At 38.9% G+C, this 15,685-nt stretch overlaps 1 protein-coding gene across 1 annotated transcript in view; it reads right to left on the minus strand.

The window, feature by feature from the left end:
* Positions 1 to 15,685, minus strand: part of LOC137641402 (G patch domain-containing protein 1-like) — a 121,245-nt gene that overhangs the window by 17,571 nt on the left and 87,989 nt on the right. The window contains exons 8-10 of the mRNA XM_068373925.1: positions 14,228 to 14,358; positions 6,725 to 6,827; positions 2,379 to 2,586 (exon numbers count right to left, since the gene is read on the minus strand). Coding sequence (XP_068230026.1) covers positions 2,379 to 2,586; positions 6,725 to 6,827; positions 14,228 to 14,358 — 442 coding nt within the window. The remainder of the gene's footprint in view (positions 1 to 2,378; positions 2,587 to 6,724; positions 6,828 to 14,227; positions 14,359 to 15,685) is intronic.

Below are 15,685 nucleotides of genomic sequence, written 5' to 3' on the forward strand. Positions count from 1 at the left end.
TCCTATCCTTCTCTAGCCTACGTGCATTCTTTAGGAATTCGTTAAAATCGAATTCCGAAAGCCCAGCGCATTCCTCACATCGATCTTCCAATTGACAGGATTTACCCCTACAATTGGAACAAACGGTGTGAGGATCTATGGAGGCCTTCGGAAGACGCCTAGAACAAGCCCTAACGCTACACTGCCTGTACTTAGGGACTTGAGAATGGTCAGACATCTTGAATTGTAGAAATAGTCAAGGGGGAATTTCAAAATCTAGCAAAGTTCATTAACAATTAATCCAAATCTAATCAAAAAGCTTGATAAGCTAATGATAAAGGTTCCTGAATAGCGAAGGCTAAAATCTAGAGCGAATACATCACCAAAATCGTGAAAAACAACTCCAGAAACAACAGCGTATCCAAGTAGGTCTTGCCGGTGGCACGACAGAGGAAAAATTGAGTTCTTGTTGACAAGAAGTACCTGAGTACCTACTCGACAGATGGCGCTGTTGTGTACACCCCCACCTGTATAGCGATCGCTGGCGTATCCCGACCTTAGATTTTTCTGTCGGGCAACAGAGTTGACAGCTACATGATCATCGGGTAAGATTAATATTGAAAAATGAACTCTTAATACTGTAATATGTCTAAAGTAAAAAAAATATATATATGACTACTGGAATGCATTTCCCATATTGAAAGATCTGAAAACATTCACCAGAATGCCTTATAAGAATAAATTTAATCTTGTCAAACAAAGAAATAAGCATATATCTATACTTTCAATAGCTGAAATTGAAAGTTTCTAACCATAGGAAAGGAGATGCAAATTAAAATTGTTATTACACAGTAACTACCCGGTAGCTCTAATAACTGATAAACTGGTAATAAGGATCTTTCAATAAGGTTGCTTTGGAACAAGGGAAAATGCCAGGCTCAACGCCAAGGTGCTACAAATGGGAACGCAGAGATACTTTCAAGGCTCCGATTGGAAATACTTCCAAGAGCAGAAAGATCTCATCTGTATAATCTTACATGAAATGTTCTCCACTCAACACACTTGTAGGAGGTGAGGGAGATCTAAACATAGCAGGGTAATCAGGGACTGATGGTGCAGTACTGATATTGGATCTAGCGCTGAGAGCACAGCAGCTGTAGCCAAAGGATCCGCTAAGGTACTGATTCAAGCTCATACTGTTCATTATCAACACTGGGTGATAAAACATCACCAAAATTTTGATGGCGGTTGTCATTCGTGACTGGAGCCTCAGTAGGTTCCAGACACTAAGGACCTGGTTGGGGACAACATTCATCGCAGAGACGAACTTTCATTTCTTGCCACTGCTAGCAGAAGACAAAGAAGGAAAACGATCTTGCTTAGATAGTTTCTTGCGACGAGAACAATATCTATCCCACATGGAGGACAGCCACTCCCTACAATACTCACATGGTGATTCCACTGAACATCTCTTATCAAGGAAAGTGGGACAAACCGGGTGCGGCTCAACTTCAACCCGGCTTATAAAGGTACTGCACGGAAGTTCATCACAGCCGAGGCATGAACTAAGCACTATAAGGGTATTCAAGAGCGAATGCGGATGTCTGATCGCAAAGAGGGAGTGAGGTACTTCCCCTTAACTTCACAGTCAAGAGTGTTGTGGATAGCGTCATGTGCAGGCATCTTACGCCATATACGCAGTGGCTGCTTAGCGGCTATAAGAATGATGCAATCAAACCTTTCTTCTTTGATCATCTGGTTGTATAGAAAACGAGACTAGCAGTAACCCATATAAATGACTCGGAAGTTTGTATCCACACAGGAATAAACTGCAATTGGAACACAGCTCCCTACTGTATGCAGCTAATGAGCAAAATAAACATGATTTTGAATAATTCAACCTAGTGTCTATAAAAAATGTAAAACACTTTAAAGTGCTGTACAGTGTTTAAACAAGACTAGTCACAATTCTATTCTCTTATAGGATGTAACAAGTCAAGTTAAAAACCAGACATGAAACACAAATGAAAAATAAAAGACAGAGAACAATGCAGCCAGGGCAGAAACTGCACAGCACAGAAACCTTTTGTACAAACTTCAGCAACCTCAGCTGTGTTCTACCAGAAAGTATCTCAAGAAATTTACTTGTACCCAAAAGTTTTCTCATTATAGGATCACCTTAACTCTTGATTTTCCGCCTATAACCAGCCAATTTAAGTTACTACTGTACTTGATAAGATAAACAGTTTCACATTTCCTTTCCTTCTACTGTGTTACTGACAGTATAACAGTACACTGTACCTTGAATATCTATACCTTATAATAGTTAATGTATTTGACCTCCATGCTTTATTTATAGATATATGTTTCCATCCTTCTACAATATTCAACATCCATACCTTTCTGCCCTCTGTCTTTCATCTTAAGAAAAAGCTCATATCTTCGCTGCTTCTCATCATTCTTGGCAAAAGGTTTGAAATCGGATCTGAGGCTTCCACCAGAATTCTTAAACTCTTCAAATAACTGATCAACTTCTGAATTATCCTCAGTCTTCATCTTGGATTTCTTAGGCGTGTCCCAAGAATGCCCTTTTACGCCAGATCTGATCTAAAATCAAACAAAGTATAATTAAAACTATATACATACAAGAGAAAATTCAATACAAAGTGAAAATTCTGTAACCATTTCATGATTATAATGCAAACTAAGCAATGAAAATATAAATTTTGAAAGTAATTTTTATTTTTTAAAGCTATGCAAACCTGCATCCTCTAAAATAGGCGGTGTCATCAGCGGAGATGGGGCAGCCGTTGAAATCATTAACAAGGTAGTTAAAAAGATGTGGTGAGCGAGGAAAAGTAGCCCCGCCCACCTGCCTGTCAAAGATTTTTCACTTTGACCTGTGACTCAGGACTGAGAGAGGTGGTTAAGGTGAAAAGTTTAACTTTGATGGACTCAGGTTTATATAGCTAGTAAAAATACAAATTGCTTTTCAAATTTGTTATATGTTCCTACATGTAAATAAACCTTGTCCTTTTAAAATAAGGAGACACTTATTGTTGGGAAGAAATTCCCCATAGCACAAAATTAATTGTTCTTTTTCTTCCCTGAAAAATTCCATTCTCCCTGATCTCATACACCAGCGAAAGAGATGACTCCATTAACTTCCTATCAGCCCATCATAGGGATGAGTAAGCTGATAGGGCCTGGCCAGTACTTGGTTGATGAAGGACTCTTTCTCCTCCAGAGAGGAGAATGAGTCTGGAAATAAATGCCTATTGCAGGATGGCCAAGGGGTAGGTATTCATTCCTCGGTTCTCGCCCTCGTAAAGAGAGGATGGGAAAGAACTACGTGCAGATACAGTTTAATAATAGTAGTACTCAGAAATGAAGCTTGCCAGCATCTTCAAATACAGCATGTAATTGATTGATTGATTTGGAGTTTTCTGGCATCCTGACATCTAAGGTCATTGATGCTGATATTATTTGTTATAAATAAAGAAAAAAAAGGAAATTACAGCATGAAACAGCATAAAAGCTTCATCCCTAATTAAAGGGAAGGAAAGACAATGCCAAAAAACCAGTTATTCTACTTTACTTCCAGACTTAAATAGAATACATTACCATAGACATGAGGCTTCCTCTCCCATAAGGGAGCGGGGCTGGCTACATAACTACTAGAGCCACCACCACATGACCCAGAACAAGTGTTGAAGGGCCTATGAGTATACTCCCTTAGGAAGGTTGAAGGTTGTTTGGCACATCCAAACTCCATCACCTGTCTGACTGTGGATTCTTCGGAATCTAAGTGGGAATAATACCTATCTTGAAGAATTCTACATCAAGCTGATACCTCGACCCCCTAAAAGGTCACAGCATATGTTCTGCACCACCTTTTCTTGGATGTACCAGTGCTAAGGAAAAGACATTAACACTAAAGTATGATATGTCAGGTCCTCTTCCGAAGCTTTGACCAGAAAAGTGCCACCTCTACGGTAGACAACTACCGAAGAACAAAGTAATCCAGAAATCTCCTTTGCAGATGTTGCAAAAGCCTTTTCTTTGGAGGAGAAACTGCATAATCTCCAACCGGGACTTGCAAGAAACATCAGGAAATGGTGATAACTCTGAAAGTGTGGATGACAGCGAATAGAGGCACTGTACCTCTTGAGGTACAGATGACCAGGGAGGGTGATTCAAGGGTAGTTCTCTAGAAATGCTAACAGATCAGGAACCATTCAGCATGTGGCCATCTGGGAGTAACCAGGGTTATCCTGAGGCATGGCATGATCAACACTCAGTTGATAAGCTGGCAAAAAGAGACTGAAATGAGGATATGTAAGCATCCAAGTGATTCCATGGATGTCAGAAGATGACTTCAAACACTGCCCATTGGTCTGGATGGAAGAAAAAACACTGAAAACTTGCTTAGCCATGTACCAAACAGGATAGCTCCCAGCTATAACCTTAAGGCAAGAAGCCTCTATGCTACACAAGGATGTAAGAACCACTCAAACTTGAGGAAGACCCAGCCTTCCCTTGGTCAAACTCGTCGTTAACAGCCTGTATGGACAAAGCAGAAGATCCTTCAACCTCTGCAAGGGGAGGGCCAGTGAACACTCGGAGTTCCAAGTGTACCACCACGCCCTTCACACCTGGCGCCACTGGAGCCACAGGATCACAAACCTGCACAGAGATACTGGGAAATAGGTAGCCTTGACTACCACCTCCCTCGACACAGTCATGGACGGCCTACCTGAAAGACCAAAGAATCTAACGAAACACAAGCCTTCCTTAGGTCAAACTCATCGTTAACAGCCTGCACGGACAAAGCGAAAGATCCCTCAGCCTTTGCACAGGGGGCTGGAAAATGCTTGGAGTTCCCAGTGCACCAGTAAAGCCTGAAAATGAAGCCTGAACCCTATGATATACTCCTCGGGGACCAATCCTGGGGTGTAAGCATAGGGAAGACAGTTGCAGACACACCTCCCAAGGAGACAACTGCAGCAGCAGCCATCACCAGTGTCTTCTTGGATGTTGCCTAGTCCGACTTCAACGAACACCTCGTGCGCTTCTTCGCCTTCAGGGCACATGCCTACCACTACACCAGAGGCTAGGATCGAAACTCGGCACAAGGGGATACCTGCAAATAGACATGACCCCAACATGAAGCACAGAAGTGCGGATTTACAAGCATTTTCGCCATGGAGAAATTGCAGCATCTGCCCTTCCCCCAGCATACTCTAATTTCCTGATTCCATTCCATCACAACCAAACACTGTAAGAAATAGAATCCACAGATAGAAGACCACTGTCAGTATGTCTGCAAACCACAGCAGTCTGAGTAAAATTAATAGAGAACCGGCTGAGAGAGAAGCAGGGCTTTTCGCTGCACCCTTTCCAGCCAGATAACTGCTCGTTATCCATTTCAACAACCAATTCTAGCTTTCACCAAAGTAATCTCTTTAAAAAAAACAGCGAAAAAAAACTCCAGTGTTTAGATACTTTATATAATACTGATGCAAACTTAAATTAATGAAAACAATTTCAGATAAAATTCTAAAATTTCATTACCACCAAAGAGATTAATTATATCTTTTATCATCATCATCATCCGTGAGGTTACCTTCTAGGGTAAGATGCTATCAATCATCATCAACAAAATTATCTAGGGTACAATTTCGATTTTTTTAATATTTGCATCCAAAAGCAATACTTCATTTTTATGTTTTCTACTTCCTACTTCAAGATGATCACGAGACTATACTGTATTAAAAAGAATAGAGATAAATGAAATTTATCTTTATATTTTATGGTGTGACTTGCCTTTAATAATACTGTATCGAATTTGATCATTCAATGAGTCAGTACTGAATTTGTACCACATGAATTTTATGTATGATTCACTATTGTATCAGATGAATTTTATGTATAATTCACTGTTGTACCACATGAATTTTATGTATGATTCATCAAATATGAGGCCGAATTGTTAGTTACATTTTGGTTTCATTTCACATGTGTCCTTCTGAGTTATAAACTTTTATTCCTAGTGGCCTACTCATCTGTATACATTATAATAACAAGCTCTAATGTTATTCTAATTAAGCCTGAAATTTTATCAAATCCTGTGTAATTTCAGTGTATCAACAGTTTTTTTACTTAAAAAAAATCTGCATATTCAAATCATAATTTTTTTTCAACCATTAAATTCTGACTATTTTGTGGAAACAGGAAAGTGTTCTTGAGAAAAACATGGTTTTAAAAGTTTACCAATTCTGCAACCACATTCACACATGCAACATAATATTACACATAATTATTCAGTAAAAACAGTATATAAAAAAAGAGGAAATATAGTTTTCAAGATAATACAGCATTCTTTATCTTTTTTTCTGCCATATATTGTTCATAAAAAAATTCACAATGCTACTTATTTAGATACAGTAGCTGTTTCAAGTCATCACAGCTACTTTCAAAAGTACTTTAACTGCTTATATCTTCTAAAAAGACAAAGTAATAGTTCTAATGCATAAATATAATAAATACAAATGGGGATCAAAGCAGTCTTTTCTAAACCTAATTACACCACAGAATTTATGCTGTAAGTTTTCGTTTTCATTTTGTTACTAAAAATTATTTGAAGACTGAGCAATAAAATCATCAAATGAGAAAGAATTGAATATACAGTAATTCCAGTTTTTATCAATTTAAGAAAAAAAAATACGGACACATTTTAGAATACCTCAACAGTAGTTTGAGATGTTTCACCAATAATTCTACCTCGCTGCTCTGCAGACAATTCGTGCCTTCCAAGTCCTTGTTTTTCACTGTCTTTAAGCTCAAATCTGTTGCAAGAAAAATATAGTAAGAACAAATAGAAAATATAATGCACATAGGCTGTAAGTGCCAAGTACTATAAATAGGTTACACATATTTACAAAGAAATTTTTATTGTTCCTAGCAAACAAACCTGAGTCTTTTAAATAGGAATAAGATTTTAGAGCAAGTTGAAATTGCCATTGAATGGTTAACGAAGTAGTTATAATTACTAATGGGTAATGCAGAGGTATAAATCTAATTGCCTCTACAATGGCTGAAATGCAGGAAATGACTGGTAATTTATTGCTGAAGGGGAGAAAGGCTGGATTGGTGATCAACCAAAGAAAGACTAAGGTTATGCAGATTCAGAGTGGTGATCAAATGAATGCTTTATCAGAGAAGTAATATTACCCAACTCAAACTCTTTCAAATATTTGGGAACCATCATTATCAGCAATGGATCACTAGTTAAAGAATTCAAGCAGAGAATAGGGAGGGCAGAACAAGCAATGGGCATGCTAAAAACAATTTGGGGGTCAAATCAAATATTAGTTCACAGAATAATCAAAATACTGTACTGTATGCATTTTACTAGTAAGATCGATAATTTATGGGCACCAGTCCTGGTGTAGCACTGTAATAACTGATGCAAAATTTCTTGCCTTTGAGAATAAAACATTGAGAAGGATTTTAGGAGTCAAATGACAGCAATATACAGTATAACAAGTGCGGCAATTCACAACGTGAACGATATAGATTATTAAAATGGAGATGGATGGTGCATATTTTAAGAAGGGAAAATGAGTCAGTCCAGGATGTACCTGAATGAAAGCTGCTGGGCAGGAGAGGACGCGGTATATCAAGGGAAACGTGGCTGATGACAATGCAAAGGAAGTTAGGATCTGAGAATTGGGTTAAGCTCACAGAGATGGCACAGGAAAGAGACATATGGCATGAATTCATTGAGACCAGTTGTAAGTCAACGATTGCAAGCCGCAATCACCTCAGGTACAGTGAACCCTCGTTTATCGCGGTAGATAGGTTCCAGACGCGGGCGCGATAGGTGAAAATCCGCGAAGTAGTGACATCATATTTACCTATTTATTTAACATGTATATTCGGACTTTTAAAACCTTCCCTTGTACGTAGTACTGTTAACAAACCACCCTTTAATGTACAGAACACTTAATGCATGTACTACAGCACCCTAAACTAAAACAGGCACAAATATTAAAGGCGATTTTATATCATGCGTTTCCTAAACACCTAAAAAGCACGATAAAAAATGGCAACCAATGTTTTGTTTACGTTCATCTCTGATCATAATGAAGAAACAAACTCATTTAGTGTACACATATATGTATAGGTTAGTTTTTGCATCGATTATATTGATTATACAGTACTGTATGTTGATTTTTTTATTACCAATGTTTTAGTTTACGTATTTTTCTTAGGACTTCCAAATGAAATCTTTTTCTTTATGACGCCGCCTGAAACGACGGCGTGTACGCTCAGTAAACAACCACGCTCAGAACAAACAAGGCATTTAACGCGCATGATGATAGTGATAAATAATGATACAGTACATACAGTATTTACAGTAAAAGCATTTACAAAATATGTTACCTTACAAATATAAATTATACAGTACTTGTACGTAGCAAAGCAGGAAAACAATTTACGAGAGAGAGAGAGAGAGAGAGAGAGAGAGAGAGAGAGAGAGAGAGAGAGAGAGAGAGAGAGAGAGAGAGAGAGAGAGAGAGAGAGATTGTTTTACGTACATAAATGTAAATTTTAAACAAAAAAAATATGATAGGTTACAACATGTAGACTTTTAAAACCTTCCCTTTAACTTAATGCATACAGTACGTACATTACTAAACTATAAAACAGGCAGTAAGAATATTAAAGTAAAAAATAAAGATTGTTACTGTACTCACCACGAAAGAAGTTGAAGAAAAACTTGAATGGTGATGGCGATGAATTTGCTGCACAGTAGAAATGATGATGATGAAGCTGATGATGTGTTCTACTGTGCAGTCAATGATAGTATTTTACGTCTCTTCAGACGGAGGTGTCTTTTCCTGGGACACCTCTTCAACTTCTTCCTGGGAAACTTCTTCAATTTCTTCCGAAGGCGTACTAGCAGGAGGAACTGGCTCTTTTTTGCGAGGCTGGAAGAACATTGTGATCGGAAGTTGTTGCCGCTGCTTCTTTTTTCGATCCAAGAGCATCCTGTAGGGAGTCATGATGTCATCGACCTTGTTGGAGAATTGCATCGAGCGAACCATATCCTCGTCCCACTCTTGTAACATTTCTTTCGCCTCCTTGATATGGTTGCAGAACTTGGCAAGCCGTTCTAATGTTAAGCCCGTTTCTTCGACATTTTCTTGGGTCTCTTCCTGGGTATCACTCTCTTCCTCACTTGCCGATTTCGTCAGGTCTTCGAGGTCTGCGTCAGTTAGGGGCTGGGAATGGCAGTCCAACAACTCGTCGACGTCTTCAGTCGTCATGTCGCCAAACCCGTCACCTCCAATTATGGCAGCCAACTGCACAGATTTCCGTATTGCAGAGTGTTGGATTTCCGACGGAGTAAATCCCTTGTCGTCGTAAACAATATCGGGCCACAGCTTCTTCCAGCTCGCATTCACGGTTGCAGGTTTCATCTCTTGAAGTGCCTTCTGAATATTCTGCAGGCACGTGGCTATGGTGTACTGCCGCCAGTACGCCTTCAAGTTGAAATCTTCATCCTCGTCATCTTGGGCAGCATCCACACACGCAACGAGGTCCGCCAAGGTATTCTTCGTGTAGAGGGCCTTGAACGCCCTGATAACCCCCTGGTCCATCGGTTGAATTAATGACGTGGTGTTGGGTGGCAGGAACTCAACCTGAACGCCCTCATGCGACAGGTCAGTTGCGTGTCCACCAGCGTTATCCATAAGGAGAAGGATCTTGAATGGCAAGCCCTTCTCTAAGAGATATTCATGGACTTGCGGGATGAAACACTGGTGGAACCAGTTGGAGGTCAGCATCTTCGTAATCCATGCTTTTTGATTATGCATCCAGTACACGGGAAGGAGATTCTTATTTTTATTTTTCAAAGCGCGAGGATTTTTCGACTTATAAATAAGCCCCGGCTTTAACAAAAATCCAGCAGCATTGCCACACATCACGAGGGTAACGCGATCCTTGAATGCCTTAAAGCCAGAGGCTTTGGCTTCCTCTTTGAACAGGAAAGTTCGCGACGGCATTCTCTTCCAAAACAAGCCAGTCTCATCCATATTAAAGACTTGTTCCGGCTTGTATCCACCTTCGGCGATAATATTCTTGAACGTCTGGTTCACGTAAGTTTCAGCAGCGGCAGTGTCAGCGGAAGCAGACTCCCCATGCAGGGAAACGCTTTTCAGGGCGAAGCGTTTCTGAAACTTCGCGAACCATCCTTTGCTTGCGGAAAAAAGTTTCTGAGGCTGGGAATCAGTGGATGTCCCTGGTTGAGGATCATCTGCATCATCATCATCTTCAGCATGGTTGCCGTCGTCGTCTTTAGGTTCCTTTGCAGCAAAATTCTCATATAAACTCAAAGCCTTTGTTTGGATGGTGTTCGTATCCAAGGCTATGTTCTTCTTCCGGCAGTCGGCAATCCACACAGCTAAAGCACCTTCCATGCGTACGATCGTTTTATTACGCGTTGTAACGACTCGCTTCGCTGATCTGCTAAAGGTGATTGCAGCCGTCTTTCTAATGTTCGCCTCGTCCTTTTTGATATAGCGAACGGTGGATTCGTTGATGCCAAAATGGCGGCCGGCGGCCGCGTAACTTCTACCATCTTTTAACATGTCGAGAAGCGTAACCTTCTCAGCTATCGTCATCATCCTTCGGTGGCGTTTAGGCTCACTACCAGCCTTACTAGAAGCAGAACGCTTGGGAGGCATTGTACAGTAGGATTTAACAGAAAGTTCAACAAAAAGTTCAACTTAAAACAGTCGCACACAGCACAGATTAAACTTCACAAACTTAAGAACGTCTACTCAGCGATACGCGGAAAAAGAAAGTGAACGATCCAGCCCCGCGAGAACTTTGATGCTGCGGGTAGAAGATGCGGGCAAAACACCAATCACAGGCTAGATAACAAAACTTGAGTTCTGATTCGTCATCTATCAGCGCTTGAACCAATCACAACCCGTCTTACAGTACTATGATGCGTTGGTTACTCATAGAAGATGCCCCGCGCATACTGAACGTACGTAGATTAAGTACAATACCGTAATAATAATAAATAATGATAATAATACTGTACAGTAATAATAATAATAATAATGATAATAATAATAACAATAATAATTTTATTAACAACAACAACGATAATAATAATAATAACAATAATAATAAAAATTTACGTACGCTATTTTACGCCTCTCTCTCTCTCTCTCTCTCTCTCTCTCTCTCTCTCTCTCTCTCTCTCTCTCTCTCTCTCTCTCTCTCTCGTACGCTTATTCGAAATGTGATTTTTGCAACAAAGAATATTATTGGATGCAGTACTGTACTACGTACGTATACATACAAAAGATTCATGGAAAAGAAGCACATCCATTACAGTACACACCATTCTAATATGGTATGACTGCATCTGATTTGCGTTTCATGTTCGATTTAATTTTACTACGTACTGAATTATCGTATGATCACATTCTCTTTTCGTGTTTTATTTCTTTCTGTGCTGAATTATATATCATATGTAATGCAATGAACAATCAGTAAGAGCAGATATTACTAATTACAGTATTAATGGAATTACAGGTAACAAAATATCGTATTTGGTTGTCTTCAGATTTCGCGGTATTTTCGAATTTTCCGGAAAATCCGCGATATGTATATATATATGGGTTATGGGAAAACCCCGCGAAGTGGTGAATCCGCGATTGTCGAACCGCGAAGTAGCGAGGGTTCACTGTAGTATAGTCACTGCCGTCATCAATCTGCATTGCTACAGGCAATTTTTCAACAAGAGGAAAAAGTGACACTGCCACTCCTCCCAAAGAACACTGCGAGTGAGAGCCGATGTCTCTTCTCCAACATGAGTATTTTCCAACGACCAGGCCAAGGAAGAATCCGCACCAGACAAAGAGTTAGGTTCTTCCAGGAAATATAAAGAGCTATAGAGCTTTTTCTGGCATCAACTTTGGAGTTTTGAAAGCTGACTGCTAAGAATCACTATTAACCCTTTTCTTCTTATTAAACGTTTCCCAACCAAGAAGAGGTAATAAATAGCACTCGCTGTAGGGAGACAACCACTGCAAAACGAACACAAATGATGGGGATTAATGGCTTGCTTTGACATAAACTTTCCATATCACATCTCTCCCTTGTCAGGGCACAATCTCCTGTTGCAAGTTTCCATTGATGACACATACACACGTTGAAAAATGAAAAACATTAATAAAGCCCGAATTTGAGAGGCAGCTAGAGTGCATGCGTACTGCTTGTGAACGTAGTCAAAAGTGACATGTCTAGCTGACTAACAGGTGTGCGGAACTTTCACACACCACCTGTCGGTGGTTATAACTACCTTTTTAATGATTCAATCGCGGTTCAAAGCTTGCTCTGAAGTTGTACTCCTATCTATAGGGTTTAAAAGCTTGTAATTGCATAACCATAACAACAATTAATCACTTTTATTATTACTATAAATCACTTTAATACATACATACATACATATACCAAGGCACTTCCCCCAATTTTGGGGGGTAGCCAACATCAAACAAATGAAACAAAAAAGGGGACGTCTCCTCTTTATGTTCCTCCCAGCCTGACAAGGGACTCAACCGAGTTCGGCTGGTACTGCTAGGGTGCCACAGCCCACCCTCCCACATTATCCACCACAGCCTAAACTTTTTAAATCTTGAAGGAGAGGTGCAGATTAAAGCAAGGTATAGTAATATAGACTAAATAGTTAATTATAAGAACAAATGACAAGTGAACAACAGAAAGTATTACAACTGGCGGCCAATGACAGATCACAGAAAACTTTCAGTACAGTATTTTTTACAGTGTAAAACATAAAGCACACTTCAGATGATAATCAGTAGAATATTAAATTTATTAAATAAATGAGTCCCATTTAATGATGAACAAATAATACTAAGGGATCAATACATCTTGCTAATTATGTAACTAGAAAAAAATGGAAATTTTAAACCACAATATGACTTAATAATCACCCATATATGGTATTACATTTGGTATTATGAACTTGGGCTTCCTGACCCAACACTGGAGGAAAACCTCGCAGTTTCAGAATGAGGAAAAGGTTAGGGGTTTGGACAGTATGATAAAAGAATGAAGAGGTATAGATAACATTGTATTTTACAGACAACCTTTAAAGACAATGAGCTTGCCAAGGGAAAAAAATGCTTAGGGAACCTTCTTAGTGTCATTAAAAACAACAGATCACAAAAGTACTGAAAGATACTGTCAAGCTTTGCAAAAAGAAACATTAAGTTACGTAAAGAGAAAACCTAGTTCCATCATTTGAATTATAATTTCTCAATATCTCAATTGAATAGTATGTTTTCTTTATTCAAACTCTGCTGCCTAATGTATTTTCCATAACTAAAAAGTATAACAGGGGAGGGTGGGCTGTGCCACCCAAGCAGTACCAGCCGAACTTGGTTGAGTCCCTTGTCAGGCTGAGAGGAACGTAGGGAGGAAAGGTCCCATTTTTTCATTTGTTTTGATGTCGGATACCCACCAAAATTGGGGGATGTGCCTTGGTGTATGTATGTATGTAAAAAGTATGAAACCGTAATTGTGAGGAAAAAGAAAGATTAAAACATTCCAATTTTATTAGAAATTCATTAAATTATGTGCATTAGAGGATAATGTGAGCATTATAATTCTTGACAAAGCCACTGCATCATTACGATAACAATAAAATTGTATAAGAAAAAATAAGCTGAAATCTTGAGAGCAATGAGCTGTATCAAAATGAGAAGTAAAGCACAAGAAAATATCAATATAAAGAAATACAGCTTGACAAATATTTCATCAGTAAGATAATCGCAAATACAAAAAGTCAACAAAGCCTGAAATCCATCAAACAAGAGTAAGAGAGACAAAGGAGACAAGGGGAAGATAAAGGAAACCAGAAGAGCCTCAAAAGGAATCTTTAGAGGTAAAGCGACTATCCCGGCTAACTTTTTTCTTCTTAGTTTTCTACTGACCTAAGTAGATATTATTCTATACATCAACTGCAGTATCATATGATACTGTAGTAGTCTAGTACTACTAAAAATTATTAGAAGTATAAATCTAACACAATCAAAAGTTACATAAAAAATTTTCTTTCAATTGCTTACAGGATTTCACTTAACAGTAATAAAAAGAATAAATTTTTACGTTAACTGTTTGAACTTCTTTAAATCCTTACCTTCGTCTCCTGGATTTATGTTGTGGTACAAAATCCTTGGGTAAAGTGGGTTTCGGATAAATTTTTGGATTGTGTTGACGACTGCTACACAGAGAAAACCCATCGAGCATATCCTCCAGTCCCATCAGACTCTTATGATATAAAAGAAAAAAGAAAGAATGTAATACAAAATATGACTTTCAAAGATTAACAGCTTCCAATAACAATTTTACCCTGTCTTAATTTTAGTTCTTCAATACCAATTTTACACTATGTGCCTTGATTTTAGTTTTGCCTAATCATCATCATCATCATAATAATAACAACAAAACAACATCAACAACAACAATAATAATAATAATAATAATAATAATAATAACAACAATAATAATAATAATTATAATATTCAATGAAACACCTCAAGTCACACTTTTAGATTCTCAATGAGCTCACTAAAGGATTTTTTGTTCATAGGAAGGCACTCCCAAGAACCTTAAGAACCAATCATATTATAGATGGTAACCAAGGCAACCCCTTATAGGGTGCCTTGGGTCATGCACAGTTCATACTACTGTATTTTATATGTAGTGGGTTGGCCAGGGCACCAGCCACCTATTGAGATACTACCGCTAGAGAGTTATGGGGTCCTTTGACTGGCCAGACAGTACTACATTGGATCCTTCTCTCTGGTTACGGCTCTTTCCCTTTGCCTACACATACACCGAATAGTCTGGCCTATTCTTTTCAGATTCTCCTCTATCCTCATTCACCTGACAACACTCGAGATTACCAAACAATTTTTCTTCAACCAAGGGGTTAACTACTGCACTGCAATTGTTCAGTGGCTACTTTCCTCTTGTTAAGGGTAGAAGAGACTCTTTAGCTATGGTAAGCGGGTCTTCTAGGAGAAGGACACTCCAAAATCAAACCATCGTTCTCTAGTCTTAAGTAGTGCCATAGCCTCGGCACCATGGTCTTCCACTGTCTTGGGTTAGAGTTCTCTTGCTTGAGGGTACACTCGGGCACACTATTCTATCTAATTTCTCTTCCTCTTGTTTTGTTGAAGTATTTATAGTTTATAGAGGAAATATTTAATCCAACATTGTTTCTGTTTTTAGAATATTTAATTTTTCCTTGTTTCCTTTCCTTACTGGGCTATTTTCCCTGTTGGAGCCCCTGGGCCTATAGCATCTTGCTTTTTTAACTAGGGTTGTAGCTTAGCAATTAATAATATGTTATTTTCCTTAGTAAAATAAATTTTTGAATATACTTACCCGATGATCATATAGCTGTCAGCTCTGCTGCCCGACAGAAAAAACCTACGGGCGGAATACGCCAGCGATCGCTATACAGGTGGGGGTGTACATCAACAGCGCCATCTGTCAAGTAGGTACTCAAGTACTCGATGTCAACAAAGAACCAATTTTCTCCTCTGTTCCACTGGGTCTCTATTGGGGAGGAAGGGTGGGTCCTTTAATT

The sequence above is a fragment of the Palaemon carinicauda genome, chromosome 5 (assembly GCF_036898095.1).
Source record: "Palaemon carinicauda isolate YSFRI2023 chromosome 5, ASM3689809v2, whole genome shotgun sequence".
Lineage (NCBI taxonomy): Eukaryota > Metazoa > Arthropoda > Malacostraca > Decapoda > Palaemonidae > Palaemon > Palaemon carinicauda.